This window comes from Alligator mississippiensis, chromosome 7 (genome assembly GCF_030867095.1).
Source record: "Alligator mississippiensis isolate rAllMis1 chromosome 7, rAllMis1, whole genome shotgun sequence".
In the NCBI taxonomy this organism is placed as follows: Eukaryota; Metazoa; Chordata; order Crocodylia; family Alligatoridae; genus Alligator; species Alligator mississippiensis.
This window is the reverse complement of record NC_081830.1, coordinates 4,696,799-4,714,704: the sequence shown is the minus strand read 5'-3', so window position 1 is coordinate 4,714,704 and position 17,906 is coordinate 4,696,799. Positions and strand designations below refer to the sequence as shown.

The 17,906-nt window shown below is 42.9% G+C and overlaps 1 protein-coding gene across 1 annotated transcript; it reads left to right on the top strand.

The window, feature by feature from the left end:
• Positions 1 to 7,560: 7,560 nt before the first annotated feature.
• On the top strand, positions 7,561 to 8,325 carry LOC106740502 (olfactory receptor 6M1-like). The gene has a single exon (XM_014611428.2). The coding sequence runs from the start codon at positions 7,561 to 7,563 to the stop codon at positions 8,323 to 8,325; it is 765 nt and encodes a 254-aa protein (XP_014466914.2).
• Positions 8,326 to 17,906: the final 9,581 nt, after the last annotated feature.

Sequence of the window (17,906 nt, the reverse complement as noted above, 5' to 3'; positions counted from 1 at the left end):
ATATCCTTTTTTTTTTTAATTTCCCACACAATGAATGTGCCAAAAAATCTTGAAAAATGTTAGATCTAGTGTTGTGCTGCCCTGGAATATACTTTTACCAATGTACTGGTTTATTTGATGCTTATTCTCCCTTTAACAAATGTCCTTCTAATTTAGCATAGCCAGTGATTATGTTCGGCCTTTCAATCTATTTAATTTCAAAAGAAACAGAAGGAAATACAGACTAGAGGAAAGCACTTTGTTGTGGATATATAACTGATTGGATCACCAAGCTCCATGAGTACTCATCAATGGCTCAATGTCTTGTTGGGCGGAGGTATCAAGTGACGTTCTTCAGAAGTCTGTTCTAGGTCCAATATTGTTTAATATCTTTATTAATGATTGAGACAATGCAATTGAATGCATGATCAGTAGACATGCAGTATGCAGATGACACCAAGATGGGTGGAGCTGCAGATACTCTGAAAGACAGGGCAAGGATCCAGAATTACCTGGATACACCGGAAAAATGGTCCACAATCAACCATATAAAATTCAACAAGGATCAGTGCAGAGTTCTTCACTTTGGATTAAAAAAATGCATACATAAGTACAGATAGGGAGGGACTGACTAGCCTGCAATACTGCAAAGAAAGACGTAGTGGCTACAGCAGACCATTTACTAAATACAAGTGCCAGAACGTGATTTTTTTTGCAAATAAAGGCATTAAGTTATAAAGTTAAATAAGATTCTGCATTCCTGCTCCAAGTAAACAGAGGCACCTCCTTCTACTTCATCTAATGTCTGATTACCATTGGTTACTTCCAGGTTAAATTTTGGAACCTGTTCCTGTATGAGCATGTAGATCCATTTTGTGGTTGCATTAACAGGAGCAGCATATGCAAATGAAGGAAGTGATTCTTCCTCTCTATTCAGCACTGGTGAAATCTTACCTAGAGGACTCTGTCTAGCTTTGGGCACTGCACTTCAAGAAGGATGTGGACAGACTAGGAAACAGCCAGTAAAGAGAAACAAAATTTCTTAGAGGCCTTGGGAGGTATGGTATATGAGGAAAGGCTGAAAGAGGTAGAGTTATTTAATCCGGAGAAGAGAAGACTGAGGGGTGATTTGATAGCAGTTTTGAAATACCTGAAGGGTGATCAGAGAGAAGATGGAGATGAGCTTTTCTCTGAGGCCAAAACGGACAGGTCTAGGAGCAATGGCTTTAAGCTGAAGCAGAGGAAATGATGGTTGGAGATTAGGAGGGGCTATCTGACTATGAGGATGTTCAAGCATTGGAACAAGCTAGCTAGAGAAGTTATGCAATCTCTCTCCCTGGAAATTTTGAAGAGCAGGTTGGACAGACACATGCTTGGGACGGTTTAGTAAGAGATGTTCCTTCCCTGAGCAGGAATACATGTGACCTTGTAGGGTCCTGTCCAGTTCTACTTTCCTATGATCGTATGACCTAGAAACAATATAATTCATATGCACTATCTGGGTGTCCTCATTATTGATTAAAAAGCAAATGTAAAAATGATGGCATTTTCAACTGTTTCATTATGTCATAACTGTAGTAGTAACCTGTACTATATGCTTTGTCATATTATGCCATAAATTGACATTTGTGTTGTACAAGAGTGTAACATATTTTCTGTTTTGTATAAAAAGGCTAGACAGGAAATGCCAAGATAATGCAGACAAGGTTTCTTGGGTGAATTTGATACCTTTTATTAGACCAACCCAAATGGTTGGAGAATAGTTAATGCATTCACTTCTCTTACTATGTTATGAAGCAGAGTCAAGATGTAGTACAAAGTTAAACAGGTTTCATTAACAATGAAATATGTTTCCAAAATTAAATTCTGAAGTGTCCAAAATATATTTTCCTTCTCTTTTTTCAAGTAAAGAAAATTCTTCACAGGAAATTTCACTTAAATCGATAAGATATTCCTTCATTTTTTAACATAACACATTATGATATATAAAAATAATAAAAATGCCTTTTGTAAGCCAACAGTTCACCAGTCCTCAGCTCTGAGGAGGTATCCCTATTTTCTTACTATGGGAAACTGCAACTTGTGATGTTAAAGAACAACCTTTAAAATAATGAATATTTATTTAAACTACTTGTGCTCACAGTTCTGGCTCCATAGAACAGGTAAGTGGTGCAGGGTCGGTTCAGTGTTTGGATGGCTCCCCCTTCTACTCCTATACATTTGGTTTGAGCCCTGGAGCCCTGTACCACCTGTGCTTCACCAGGATCGGGCTCTGGCTCCAGGGTCTTTATGTCTCCCCACACCCAGCTGGGTTCTCCTTCGGGGGGCTGTGCACTGCCCCCACACACCTGGGAACAGAATTCTGTGCCTTTTGCTGACTTCACCCAGCCAGATTTGGGCTGAAGGCCCCACACCACCTGCGCCCAGACCCACATATGCCAAAAGCACTTCCCACATTGCCCAGTACACCCAACATACAGCACAAGGCCATGGCCAGCAGGGCTCCCCACAGATTAGGTTGGAGCCCTGTGGGCCAGATGGCATGATGCTGGGGTACAGATTTGGCCCATGATTGAGTAGAATCATAAAATCATAGACAATGAGAGTTGGAAGGGACTTCAGGTAGCCATCTAGTCCAACCCCCTGCTCAAAGCAGGACCATCCTCAACTAGTGCATTCCAGCTAGGGTTTTGTTGAGCCAGGTCTTAAAAACCTCCAACACCTCTCTAGGTAACCCATCCTAGTGCTTCACTACCCTCCTAGTGAGAAAATGTTTTCTAATATTCAACCGAAACATCCCTTGTTGCAACTTGAGACTATTGCTCCTTGTTCTCTCATCTGCCACCACTGAAAACAGTCTACCTCCAAGTACACCTGATTTAAGCAATGTTTTGGAAAGAGAGAGATTTTATAATGACAAACAACCTACATTTCTTCCTAGACTTCAATACATGCTAAATGGGTAGAACAGAAACAACTTGTGTGTTTCTGAAACTTGTTGTCCATCTGTCATGGAGATCTTTATATCTGAGAGGCTTTCAAAAGAGCCAGAGTTGTTGTCACGGTGAACAAAGGAGTCTGGTACGTCCAAGCATAGACAAAGCATCTTATTTGTTGTTTTCTGAATCAATCTTTATCAAAATTAAAATAAATGGTTGTAATCCTTCTAATAAATAAGCAAATGCCCAAGAAGAACTAAGATCCTGAAAATAAAGTAGGAAGACAGAACACCAAACATAGAGGAACTGGAGCACACAGGACTGGCACATTTAAAAACCACTGTCAAGAAGAGAAGGTTGAGATGGATTGGCCATGTTAAGAGAATGGGAGGAGGCCATATCCACAAGAATATTTTGTACATTGAGATTCAAGATTTGTCTAGAAATTGGGCTCACCCTCTATGGTAGTACCACAATGTGTGCCAAAATTTTATGTTATTCAGCATCAACATAGAAAGCTAGAAGGAATGTACAGAATCCTATCTGATCTGGAGGGAACATCTGGCACTGGGTGCAGCTCAACATGGAGTGGATTTGCTTCGATCCAGAGGATGGAAACAACGTGAGAAAGAATAAAGCGGCATGCTGTAAACTTGAACTCCAACTCAGACAACATATGGCTTTGTGAAACTTGTAACAAGCTGTGTTGCTCTGGAATTGGACTTGTCAACCACACATGGATTCATTAGGCATCCAACTAGACTTCTTACATGGACACCATGATGCAGAGGATCAAAGGTTGCCTACTAGATGAGCTACTGTCTAAGAGGAAGCATTCAAAAAAGCAATGTAGCACTGACACCTTCATTGTGATTTGGGACAATTACTCAAAGCATTGCATTCCTTCCTTCCCTCCACTCTTGATGTAGTGAACAAGGCTCGCTTGGAGCTACGTGGGGTGTGACTCCCCAGCTTCCTATCTCTTTCTTTTCTGACTCCTACCTGTCTAAAGGTCTCTAGCTTCTGTTTAGCTCACTTCCCGATTCTTTTCTTGCATTTTCACAGCATTTTTTTTCTCCTTTTTCTCTCCTCTCTGTCCCTTCCCCCCTGTACTTCCAGTCTCTTTGTCTGACACTTCCTTCTTTATAGCCTTTTTTTCTTATTGTCTCTTTTCCTTTCTTTCTTTCTTTTCTGCTTGCTTGTTGTGGGGAGTTATCTTTTCCAATAACTTGCCTTCTGAGGGGTGCTCTTATTTCCCCCCTTCCCTCTTTTTTTTCATTTTTTTCTGTTCTGATTTTTTTTTCCCTTCCAGCCCCTTCCCCCCTCCCTTTTAGGCTTTAATGGCTGCATTCCCAGACACTTATCTTTTTAGTTAGTATAAACATTTTTGCTTTTCTTCTTCTCAGTTACAGCTTGAAATTAACTCTGTCCTAGCAGAAATGGCTGTTCCTACACCCAGCAGCTGACATGAGGATGCCTCTCAGAACCTCCCCATTACCCATGGCTTGAGGCTTCACACTCCTCCCTACATCGGGGTCAAGGTCTGCGTAGTTGCCTTTGCTAGTCTCCTGGGACAGCATAATATACGTTACGCAGGTCGTGTTAACACAGTCCCAATGATTTACCTGAGTGATTCCACCCAAGTTAACAGGGTGTGCGCAGAAGGCCTGGACATTGCAGATGCACACTATTTTGTCATGCCCCTAGACACCCCAGCAGTAAGGGTGGTGATTTCCAATGTGCCCCCACACCCCTGCATGTGACCGATCGGGAGCTGGCCAAGGAACTCGAGATCTATGGGGTTCTTACAAGTCCCTTTTGCTGACTGATGATAGGAAGCAAGAACCCAAAATGAGGCATGTCCTGTCTTTTTGAAGGCAGGTTTTCATCCTTTTCAGGGAGGGCCCACAGTCTCTTCCTCAGTCCCTGAGCCTCATGTTCAACAGGTGGAGCTTTGTGATCTATTTTTCATTTGGGGAGATCACAAGTTTCCAGTGCGGTAGCTCTTCCTACCTAGCAGCCCAGTGCCTGCAGGGGAGATCAGCCATAACATTGGCAACTACAGCAGCACCGATGGATGATGTATCCATCTCTGGGGCACAGGCCCCACCCAGGGAGACAAGGAGCTTTTCCCAACCTCCTTCCACCCCTGTTCCTTCTGAGGGGGCTGGAGTCTCTTGTGTGAGAGTGCCATCCAGCAGAGGGGCTGGGATGAGGCCCCAAGCCTCCCCCGCACCCATTCCACCTACAGTGCCCACCGCCACCAGTACAGAGACACCACCAGGTGGACAGGTTGATGCCTCCACTTGCCCCCTGCCTGCCCTGACCACCCCGATTGAGGTGGCTGGGGTGGTCAGTGATTGTGGCACCAAGGCCCTGTTGGATGATGGGGCTCAGGCCTCCTCCCAGTTGCCCTCCACTGCGGCCTTGTCTGAGGTGGATGGCCCTGGGGAGGCAGGCCAGAAGCAGTCTGGCCCATCCTCTATGAAGGGTGAGCCACCTGCCATGAAGAAGAAGAAAAACAAAGACAAGAAAATGAAAAGGACCGCCTGTCTCCCAGCTTTTGGAGATGGGTGGCAGTAAGAGGTATTCACAATGCCTCTCTACTGGAGATCTGACCCAGGGGGAGACAGAGGAGTCTGCTGACCTCTTGGTCATGTCCCAGGCTACTGAATTAGATGAGGAGGCTAGTGAGATGGAGATCCAGCTTTCTGAGTGTTGCAAGCAACCTTGAGAGCTGGATGACCTTTCTCCCCCCAAGAAGGTGGGGATTGCTCTTTGAGAGCCATTCCTTGACCTGGACAATCAGAGGAGGCTGATGGGTTTAGATATTGAGGGTGTAGATGCTGCATTTGCGGGTGAGCTCCCAACTAGGGTGCAGCCTCACCGCGCGTCTGTCGGAAATGTGCAGCCCATGTTGGCAGACTTCCCCTGGTTTGGTCCCGACTATGGGGGCTCCTGACCTTTTTGAAACAGACTAAAGGACAGAAGAACATAGCAGGGCGCATCACCCAATGGTGCACAGAACCTAAAGTTTTTCTCAAGGCTGCCAGAGCTGCGTCCAAACTTACGCACCAAGATCTAGGCACTCAGCAGATGCCTTACTGTCTGGAGAAGCTTGCACAGTGGTTAGAGATGAGTAGGACCTGGCGGGGTCCCTGGAGTAGAGTAGGGCATGATAGGCCTTTTCTGACCTGTCTCTGCTTTTTGCTCTGCTCTTGGGGGCTCCCTCATCTACTTACACCTTACCTCGCTCTTCCTTTCCCATACCCACACCCATGGCAGCCACAAGTACTGGCACTTTTAACATCAATGGCTGTCAAGATCCAGTGAAATGGGAGGCCGTCCTGGAGCTCCTGTGCCAGAAGCTGCTGGCTGTCGCCTTCCTCCAGGAGACACATTATGACAGGATCAACCAGTTGGCTTGGCACACTGCCTGGCGTGGCCACTTGTTTTTGAGTCATGGCACCAACCTTAGCTCCAGGGTTGCAACTCTCCTATTGTCACAACTACGGCATGATATGGCGGTGATGCAGGAAATTGTCCCCAGCCACCTGCTGACTGTTTGCATCACCCTAGCACAACACCATTTGCTACTCATTGTTTATGCACCTACCGATGGCCATGTTTCCCTGGCAAGTTCCAATATTGGAGTAGCAATATTTCTAACATTGTGCAAGGCTATAATGTGTCTGTAAGAACACAGACTTTCCAGACAGGAGCAGACCTGGGTTGCCTATCTCCAAGGGGGTTGGACTCAGTGATCTGGGGGTTGGACTCAATGATCTATTGAGGTCCCTTCCGACCCTAATATCTATGAATCTATGAAGGTCACTTGGCATTGCAGGGAGGTTCTAAGGAACTTTGGCAAGATCATTCATATACCATAGGCAGAGTTTCTAATTCAAGCCACTGATGCAGCTGTGTCCTTCTCAACCCAGAGATGATAGCCCTCTTATCAAGTCTTTGTTCTGTTCCACAAACCACAGGACCAAAGCATAACAACACCTTGAAATGCCTGCCTTTGTCTTCCTATTTTAATGTGTTTTACCCCCAGGGGGTAAGGTAAATAAGGGTTCTTGTTGGGCTCTTGTACTACTTACTCTGAGCTCTTTATTTTCTCGTCTGATCTCTGATCTTCCATATTCCTTCCTGTGTTTCTATCCCTGTTTTCCTCCCCGTTTTTATCAGTGAATTCTAGAGCTGTTTTAGGTGAGAAGAACCAGCTAGAGACTCTAAATCACACATTAAAATGTACATAGACTAATATATGTTTTTGAGTGTGTGTATGCACCTGTGTGAGGGAACAGGAGAGAGATAGTAAGAGAGAGAGAGATGGTTGTCTCTGGAGAACGGCAGACAAGCAATGACAGCATGAAAGAGAGCTCATAATTTAGGGCAGATGCTTTTAAGATGCATAATGCTTAGATTTGTTCCCTCCTTGCTCAGGGCACATACTGCTGTCATGAGGACAAACAACCTCACAAGTGTGGTGACAGAATTTGTCCTTACAGGCTTTCCTCTACCCTGGCCATGGGATGTCCTATTTTTCCTACTGCTGTTAACCATCTTCACTTTGACTTTGACTGTTAACCTTCTCCTCATTGCCCTGGTGTTCACTGAGCATCAGCTCCATACCCCCATGTACTTCTTCCTAAGCAACCTGTCCATCCTGGAGATTTTTTTCGTTGTCTCTGTTACCCCAAAGATGATGAAGAACCTGCTGTCCCAGGACAAAACCATTTCCTTCTGTGGCTGTATTACTCAGTGCTACTTCTATTTCTTGTTTGGCATCGCTGAATTCTTCCTCATCGCTGTCATGTCCTTTGACCGCTATGTTGCGGTCTGCCAGCCGCTCCGCTATCACATCATTATGAATGACCATGTTTGTGCTCTTCTCACCATGGGATGCTGGTTGGCTGGGGTTCTCCTCTCCCTATCCCCATCCCTTCTTCTGATTGGGATGCCTTTCTGTGGACCAAACCTAATAGATCACTTCTTCTGTGACTATGCACCACTTATTCAGCTGTCCTGCACTGACACACGCTTCCTTTTGGTCCTGGAGACTATCCTTGGCATACTAGTGCAGTTCAGCTCCTTGGCTTTCACACTTGGATCTTACACATACATAATCACTGCCATCCTGCGCATCCCCTCAGCCACAGGCAGACAGAAGGCTTTCTCCACCTGTGCCTCTCACTTTACCGTGGCCTCCATTTTCTATGGCAGTGCCATCTTCATGTATTGCCTGCCCAACCAGGGACGTTCCCCTGATGTCCAGAAGGCAGTGGCAATGCTAACAATAGTGGTCACACCACCCCTGAACCCTTTCATCTACAGCCTGAGGAATGAAAAGGTCAAGAACGCCTTGAGAGACTGTGTGAGGAAGAAAATATTTCCTTTTTAAGAATCTGAGCACTGGACATAGCTACTGCAAAATGACTGAGGAGCAATTGAATTTCATTTTCTTCAGAGCACGGTGGGTTTTATGGCAATAGTGCTTCAGTCACCTTTTTTAACTCTCCTGTGCTGTGCTTTCCCTATTGCATCTCCTGGTGCAAGTCTGTAGATGTATGGTTATCAGGACTTGTAGTAGAGATGATATCTTTTATTAGACCAACAAGATTTTTTGCAAAAAAAAAAATCTGTAATTGCAAGCTTTTGGGTACAAACACCCTTCATCAGGTATTGGAGAAAAGAGTGTAAAAGTTCTCCTGGGTAGAAATGAAAGTTAATATTTCATAGGATTTCACAGAGGAGTCAATATAGTTCTCACACTTAGTCTGCAACCTGAATGCATTCCCATAAGCATTTCCAAATATGCAGTTTATTAAGAAAACTCTTGTTAATTTGATATATATTCTTATTTTGTTTCAGAATATCCCACCAAATAAATATCTGGAAAATTTCAGTAACATTGTAAAAAAAGAAAAAAAAAGATTTTTGTTCAGAATAGGATATACTTTTCTACTGTTGTTTTACTCTGGATTGATTTTTTATTTTTTTTTGGCTGCATATTCATGACAGATGACCTTTTAATTAGCAGAGTCAGTGCTTATTTTTTACCAATTGTTTTATTTCAGTCAGGAGGCAAACTGAGGTAAAATTTCAGATTTTTCCCCTGCGTGAGAGGCAGAGAAGCAGCAGTGGGTCAGCAATGAGAGGGTTGAATATGGGAAGCATGTTTCTGGCTGCACAGGACACAGGTGTGAATGGAAGTTATGAAACATAAGAACATAAGATGTGCCATACTGGGTCAGATCAATGATCCATCTAACCAAGTATCCTGTCTTCAACAGTAGCAGGAGTAGATATGTTAGTGGGAAAGCACTGACCCAGATATTTCTATAATGCTCTATCCCCTATGATCACTTCTATAATGATCTATCCATTTACTGGTTTAGAGATGCCAGAGGAAACTTCTCCAACAACCCTATTCAGTACCCATTAATAGATCTATCACCTATGTATTTATCCAGTCCTTTTTGGAACCTGACTATGCTATGCCTCCACCACCTTCTGTGGCAATGAATTCCACATTACATAAAAAGTAATAAAAATTGCATAAAAAATAATTTATTGTGTTAAGAGAAGGTGCTTGTTAAGGGTAAGGACTAAGGAAGACTGGGAAACAGTTTGGATATAGGGAGATGGTCTCCTAAGTGAGAGACAGGGAAGTGTGTGTGTGTGTGTGTGTGTGTGTGTGTGTGTTGGGGGGGGTGGAGTTAAAGTTTTTGCCATGCTATCTCAAGAGTCTGTTTTTCTTTCACACCTTGTGGGTTACTTTGCTGCCCTGAGCCCTCTTTGGATAGGGTGTTATATAAAAATAATATCTTTAAAATAGCTGTTGTTCTAATAAGTGCAGTCGTTGCTTGTTTTCTTTCTTTTCCTGTATTAGAAATATAAGTGTTACTAGACTACAAAAGAAGGCATGTCCAAGATCAAATATGTCAATAAGTATTAAGTAATGTGAATTAAAGAAATAGTGGAGTATTCCAGCTGTTGTATTACACCGTATTATATGTCAGTTAATACATCATAGGAGATCAGCCAAATCATATTATGCTGTTTTACTACTACAGTATGATGCATTGTGAAACATTCAGAAGTATACATTGGCGACATGTTGGCAGGGCAGGGGAGGGCACATGCCACTCCCAGATTAATGTGCCAATGGTGGGACGCAGGGCCTGGGGCTGCAGCCTGGTTGGAGACAGTGTCTGGTAGCAGTAGGGACGGCGGTGGCGTGGAGTTGTGCCTTCCCAGGCAGCACTTATTATGCATCATTTATGCAAGTATATGAAAATTAAAGGGCTCTCCATAACATCCTGTCATGTTAAACTTAAATCAGGAAGAAGGCGGGACAGGTTGGCACCTTTAAGATTTAACTCATGCAGAAGTATATAAAAATGAAACAAAGGCTATTTTTAATATTTCAACATATTTTAATGTCTACAGCTGTGAGATATTTGAATGTATTTGCTGAATGTGCACATGAGAATCTATGCTTTATTTTTGCTTGTTGAAAATGCTGATAGCAACTAATTCATAATTTTACTTTATGTACAAAATATATTCAGTGCTGGCCAGGAGGACAGCACTCTTGCTCACAGTGGTGCTTTGAGTCATTTTATTTCTGAAGGAACTTGGAGAAATGCAACAATATAGCTTTCCATCTTCAATAGACTTCTGAACTTCAGCAATAGGTTTTGAATCAGAAGGTGACAATCCATGGCAAAGTTGAACAAGTTTCTCTAAAAGAAATCAAACATGTCATGGATGAACAGACAAAAGGAAGAAAGGAAAGTCCCTGAGAAACAGATATTCAAAAGAGATACAGTAATTAGGTGGTCATTAGGTTTTGGTAGAGTTAGTGAGAGGAAAATATGTCTTCCTTGTTCTATCTTCTTTCCTTCCTTTAGTCTACACAGTAAAAATAAATAATCAAATAGATATACTGTTGTTTGCAGAAGCTTTTTGGAAGTCAGCCACAGGAAAAAAAAAAAATTGTGCTTTTAGGACTGGACCTAAAGGAATCAAAGCTTAAGGAATCAAAGATATTTAGGTATCCACATTGTCCATGAAGTTTATTGAGACATAACAAAGATTATTGACAAACATACATATTCTGAAGGCAAAATCTCCATCTCATCTTAGGCCTCCCATGCATTTTCTTGCCAGGTGAAAGACCAAAGACAAATTTCAGAGCCACCAGGCTGCAATCTATGTAATGCTTAAAGAACAGCCTAGTTAACATATTTGCAAAGAAAAAAATGTGAGTGTATTATATCTCTTTTTGTTAGCCATTGTAATGTTTTGTCCATAAAACTTGTGTTTAGAATGATAGAATCACAGAAAATGAGGGTTGGAAGTCCAACCCCCTGCTCAAAACAGGGCCACCCTCAAGAGGACTCTGTATGGTACCTACCTTGTGGCCTGACGGTTAAAGCACTGTCCTGGGACAGCTAGAGGTTTATAGGATTGTGGGCCTAGTGCATCACTTCAGTCACCATATGAGAGGTCAGCTATTATCTAGTGCCTTCCCTGGCGTTCATGTTGAAAGCAGGTTCACTTGGAAACCATGAGATGGGAGATATGTGGGGACAAGAGGAAGGGAAAAAGTCAGAGGGTGCATGGGTCTTTGAGGTAGCTCCCGACCTGTAAGGAAGGGGACCTTGGATTCTTGCTCCCCTTAAGACATAAACTTTCCCCATTTATTTCCTTCCATCTGTTTTTCCAGAGACTGTATTAGTGGCTCAGTTCCAGAAGGAGAGTCTGCCCTGTAATGTGATGGTTACAGAGTTGGGCTCTGAGTGCCCCTCACCTACAGAGGGTTTGAACCAGTGCCTCTTTTGGTTCATAGCACAAGACCTCCAGCTTTCTAAGTGAATGGCATGGCCACTGAACTGGGGAGGAGGGGGCGAAAAGAGTGGTAGCCCACTCAGAGCACCCTTTTCTGTTCCTGAGGCTATGTTGGGTAGTCATGGGTTCTGAATACCTCCATTTTCATATATCTAAGTGTGTTACACATCCATAATGGGTGTGCTTAATGTTTCTGAATTGATCAGAGGAAATATATTTCCAGATTTTACATACTGAGCTCTACCTATTCGGATGACTTCTGTCTAAGCTATCCCACAAACACCCACAGATCTCTTCCAGTGGCCTTCAGTCCCTACCTATGGCCAAAATGTTGTCCCCAGTTTGGGCTCTCAAACACCTTTATCAGTTTCCTTGATGCCCTACTCGCAGATATCAGATTTTCCCCATCACTGCTCTATTTGGTAGCTAACTCATAAACCACATGTGTAAGGTAGCTAACTCGTAAACCACTGAAGAACTGATTAATTGTATTATTATTATTTTTCTATCTGCCTTTCTTTCCATCTTCTGTCTGTCAGTCTTCCAGCAGTTTCTGATCCTCCAACTTTTTCCAGTTCTTGAATTCCTTTTAGACCATGGTCCTTTGGGAACATCTCTGACACTTTCATTTGTGAGTCCCCTGGGTGTGGTAAGAAGTAAGCACTGAATTTATGTAGCTACAACACACAATGAGAATAGACTATAAAACCATGATCTATGCTAGGTGCTCTCCCCTACCCTGGGGGTCTTCAAGAGGAGGTTAGATGAGCATCTAGCTGGGGTCATCTAGACCCAGCACTCTTTCCTGCTTGTGCAGGGGGTCGGACTCGATGGTCTATTAAGGTCCCTTCCGACCCTAACATCTATGAATCTATGAATCTATGAAAAGCCAATTTGATGCTGAATGGGTCTTTTTATTTCTTCCTTCCTCCAAATGATCTTGCTAGCTACTTTCACCTGAACGTCTCTAGTATGGATGAGTAAAGTATAAGGACACCAACAGTTCTCTCCATTATTATAATTTTAATATTTACATATATATATATATATATATATATATATATATATATATATATATATATATATATACTGTGCTGACTGCTATTGTTGCACCCTCCAGGACATAGGAACAGCCAGCTGCATTCAGATTACCTTCACATCTACATCAACCTACTTTCTGCAAATAGGAATACCAGATGAGAATGAACAACCACAGCAATATGGTGAACGAATTTATCCTTGTGGGCTTTGTCTTGCCCTGGTTCCAGGAGATCCTTTTATTTGTACTGCTGCTAGTTATCTTCCTTTTGACTGTCACGGGGAACCTCCTCATCATCACACTGGTATGTGCCGACCATCAGTTCCACACCCCTATGTACTTCTTCCTCTGCAATCTCTCCATCCTGGAGATCCTCTTCATCCTTTGTGTCACACCAGAGATGTTGCAGAACTTGCTATCCCATGGCATAGTGATCTCTTTTTGGGGCTGTGTTGCTCAGAGCTACTTTTATTTCTTCCTCGGCACCACTGAGCTATTCCTCATTGCTGCCATGTCCTTTGACCGCTACACTGCCATCTGCTACCCACTCCACTATTCTATGATAATGAGTGGATGGCTCTGTGCCCTTCTCGTGCTGAGCAGCTGGGTGGGTGGGTCTCTCTTCCCCCTTTTCTCTCTCATCCTGATGATCAGGTTGCCTTTCTGTGGACCTAACAAAATAAACCATTTCTTCTGTGACTATGCTCCACTAGTTCAGCTATCCTGCACAGACACGCACCAGCTCTTGGCTGTGGAGTCTGCATTCTGCTCTATGGTGCTGTTCAGCTCTCTGACTGTCACTCTGGTTTCTTACACATACATCATCAACACCATCCTCCACATCCCCTCGGCCACCGGAAGGCAGAAGGCTTTCTCCACCTGTGCCTCTCACATCACCGTGGCTTCCATCTTCTATGGCAGCACCATCTTCATGTACTCCTTGCCCAGCCAAGAGCGCTCCCCTGCAGTCCAGAAGGCAGTGGCCATGCTAACATCAGTGCTTACACCATTGCTGAACCCTTTCATTTATACCCTGAAGAATCAAAAGGTAAAGGAAGCCCTGCAAACATCCCTGAGGAAGGGGATATTCAAACCCTAATACTCTGAGCTCTAAACACTGCCCTTGGTAATATCTAAGGGGTCCTTTGGCATCATTGTATCATGAGCATGAGCATATCATGAGCATACAGTATATGTGGTAAGTGCATCGCTATCCCCTGTTTGTGTCCTGCAAAATTATCTACCTCCAATGTTGGGATTCATGTCCTTCCTTGTGTGAGGCTAATTTTTGCACTTGAAGACTCAATCCAGAGATCACTGCATTTAAAGCAGACCTCCCAGTTCACAAGACAAGTCACCGTGCTGAGATTTTTCTTCCTATTCCATTTCTAGATTTTTTTCCCCTGCAAGATGTTTCCTAATATTCTGTTTATACTGGGTAATGTGGTTTTTCAAAAATATATTTAAGTTTTCCAGAGAGAAGTTGGGTTTTTTCATTAATATCTTAGATTTTTACCTTGAGTAGTTAAAATTCTACTCTTTTAATGTGTACAGTGCATGCTTTTTTTCCAGTGTCTTGTGCCAACGTATTAGTTTATTTTATTAGGACACAATCAAGCCTGCTGATCTAAGTAATCCCTTGTGTACTATGTACTATTTCCTATGGGTTATGACAACATAATACAATAAATATTGGAAGAGAATTCTTCAACCATAAGATTACATGATAAAATTTTTAAGAAGTAGTAATGAAGATGGGATATAACTCACTATATTATGTTGTAAAATAGGATATCCTTAGTAGTAGTGCATAGTATAAATATGTCATGATGTAACACATGATATGACACTCTAATATAACTTCTCTTTTTTAAATGAGTAACATATTTCAAAATGTTTGCTTCTGAAAAGATTTGACAAATGAAAAAGGACTTGTTTTAAAAATCTAAATGTGTTCAATGTGTAAATGTTTTAAAATGTAAATGTCTAAAATTGCATTGAAATTAAGTAGAATTCACCACCCCCCTTCCCCCGCTATGTATTAGAGGGCTTTCTCCAAAGATTTTGACCAGAACATTTCTACCAGCTCTGAATGACTTGTGTTATCAGCTTTGGGTCTGACTGGGCATATCTACACGTTATATTAATGTGATGCAATAAACTCTATTACAGTTCTCACCAGAGTTAATTGCTCCCGGGTGCAGCATATGAACATGTACCTGGGACTGCTGCACATTGAGCTGGGGCAGCACAGCCTCACCTAGCAGTGGGCCAAGAGGATCAGCCTGCAACTACCCTCCACCCCAGCTCAACATGCCATGGAGGGGCTGACTAAGGCATGAGGTTGCTTCAGCGTGGGGCTAGCTGGCAGGCAGACCCCACACTGTAGCACCCTCGTGCCCCAGCCAGCCCCAGTAACCACCTACATGTGCACTGCAGTATAGTAAATAACTTTGCCATAGGATAGCACTTGTGTTGGGCAGTAATATCCTATGGTGGAATTAATTAATTTACTCTGGCCTAATAGGGGCATATGTGTAGATGGTGACACTTTACTGTGCAGTTAATTAGTCAACTCTGCAGTGAAACATCACATGTAGATGCACCCACTGGGATACAGGAACAGGGATTTTTTTCCCCTTCTGAACATCAGCACCTGAAATTCTGAACAAAAGCATTTACCTAAAAGCATTGCTATTTAAATATATATATATTTAAACTAGCGGGAGTGGGGGAGAGAATTTTTGAAGTCATAAACAACTTGTTCCTGTGTTTAGTTCAATCTGATCTGAGATAGGTGTTATAGGAGCAGAAGGTGCTAACAATTTGCACCTGATACTTGCAAAGGATTTAGGTGCATGTCCAGTTAACAAGAAATCAAAACAAGAAATCAGTAAGAAACTACCTATTCATGTTTGTGCAGCAGAACCAAAGAGTCCCATAAAAAGTCATGAAGCAATGGCTTCAGCCAAGTACATTTAGAATAGACATTTGAAAAAAAATCTTCCTTACTGTTAGAAAAGCATAGTTATGGATTACGTGGCCCAGGGAACGGTGGAATTTCGTTCACTGGAGGTTATCAAGAAGAGTTGTGATAAGCATTTTTCAGGGACAATTTAGGAGTAACGAGCCTGCTTCCTTGCAGGGGGTTGTATAATTTTCTAATAAATCTAAGCACCTCCTTCCTAGGGGAGAGAAAAATATGGCTTAATGGTAAAAGTGCTGGCTTGGATCCTTGAAAGCCACTAGCATCCTGCATGACCTCAAGGAAAAAAAACTTGATTTCCTTCTGTGGACCACCCCCATGGGGGAAGTGTTGTGACTTCCACCAGATTACTTGTAAGATGCAGTACTATAAGTAGCAACATCATGTTTGTGTGATGGAAACAAGTGAATGACTTTCCAGTGATTGAAATCAGTTGGGGTGAGATGTCTAAATTACTTTTCCAAACCAGTCATCTGGACTTAGATGGAACTTAGGCATGTAAATCAGAGAAAATGGTCCAGATCAACTTGACTTCATTAGACCCAAAACCATGTAAATACCCAAATTCATTTGGTTATACATTTAGTTTCAGTCTGAGTATCCAGTCTGAGCTAGAGCCCACTTCCAGAAAGGAGCTAATAAACCTTCTAAACACCACTTAAAATTCTCAGAGGTTCACAATCCATTAGGTACCTCCAGAGCATTGTTTGGGGTTCAAATCCCCCACTGTGTTCAGTATTTCCTATGGCACAATCCAAGAACCCCAGACTGTGGAATGAGCTCCCCGCAGAGGTGGTGCAATCTCCTACCCTGGAAATCTTCAAGAGTAGACTGGACAGTCACCTCGCTGGGGCTACCTGACCCCAGCTGTCTTTCTTGTCTGGTGCAGGGGGCTGGACCCAATGATCTTCCGAAGTCCCTTTCAGCCCCTTACAATCAATGAATCTATGAATCTGATCGGTGCCCAGGGGCTAAAATTCACTCTCAGAGGTTCCTAACTCTCTCCATACACTTAGTCCTGCCTTTTTGGATCACTCTACCACGGGGGAGAGGCACTCATGTTTTAGGTGTAGCAATATTTCAGTCAATGCAAAGCCAAAGTGGAGATACCTGTAAGTTCTGCCTTGGCACACTGGTCAAGCATGATTCGAATCTTGCAGTCTTCCTCTATGAAGGGAATTACAAAGAGGATGGATTGTGGGTTTTCTCATAAAGTCTTGATCCCAATAGTACTATTTTCAAGAACATCAAGGCATAGTTAAAAGACTAGGACAAGAGACATAACAACTATTAAGGTCCAATGATGCCTATTTGGTTAACTTTACAGCCATTAAGTTTTGCTATTGCCACTCTGTCCTGACAAAGAACCCATGCTCCCCCACATGTAGATGCCTGCTCCCCCCTGCCCCTGGCTCCACCATCCCTCACTGTGAAATATTGTACGTGGTGATTTTTGATTGACCCACAGTCTTTTGGTCATACTTCTTGAAGTCAGACCAGGCTAAGCTTTTGATGAGGACAACCCCACAGTTTTGACACCAGGGCTTTTGGTAAAAACATGCCTGTGGTCTTTTTCCCTTCATGCCTGTAAGGGAAGGAGTACAACCAGAAGTGAAAAGCAGTGAGGCAGCTGGCGTTTCTTAAGCAACCCATTCTTTATTGCTTGACTGTAATACAGCAAGCTGAGTGCCTGAGTCAGGATGGTTAAGTCATACTTAAGGAAGTTCATATCAGGTCCAGGCAGCTGTGTCCCTTTGGGGTCCGTGCTGTCTCTGTTTGTTCTACAGTCCAAGATGTATCCCCTTTTCCAAGCTAGTTTCCCACATTGAGCTCCTTTCTCCTGTGCCAGCCCTGGAAGAAAACCCTCAGTCATTCTAGCTCTCAGTAAGTGGCTTGGGGGCTTTTCTTTTATAGGTCAACTGGTCTCACACAATTCATGATAGCCCATTCTCAATAAGCCCTAGGCACTAGAGACCCCCAGAACTTTGAAGTCTTAGTCTTGGTAGTCTGTGTGAGTTAGGCCCCTGGGACCCAGGCACATGAATGAATTTTGGCAATTAATTTAAATCTAACAAGAATGACCCAGAGTTTCAAAAAACTC

Coding starts and splice junctions, on each gene's coding strand:
- LOC106740502 (XM_014611428.2), top strand. CDS start 7,561: ATGTACTTCTTCCTAAGCAACCTGTCCATCCTGGAGATTTTTTTCGTT.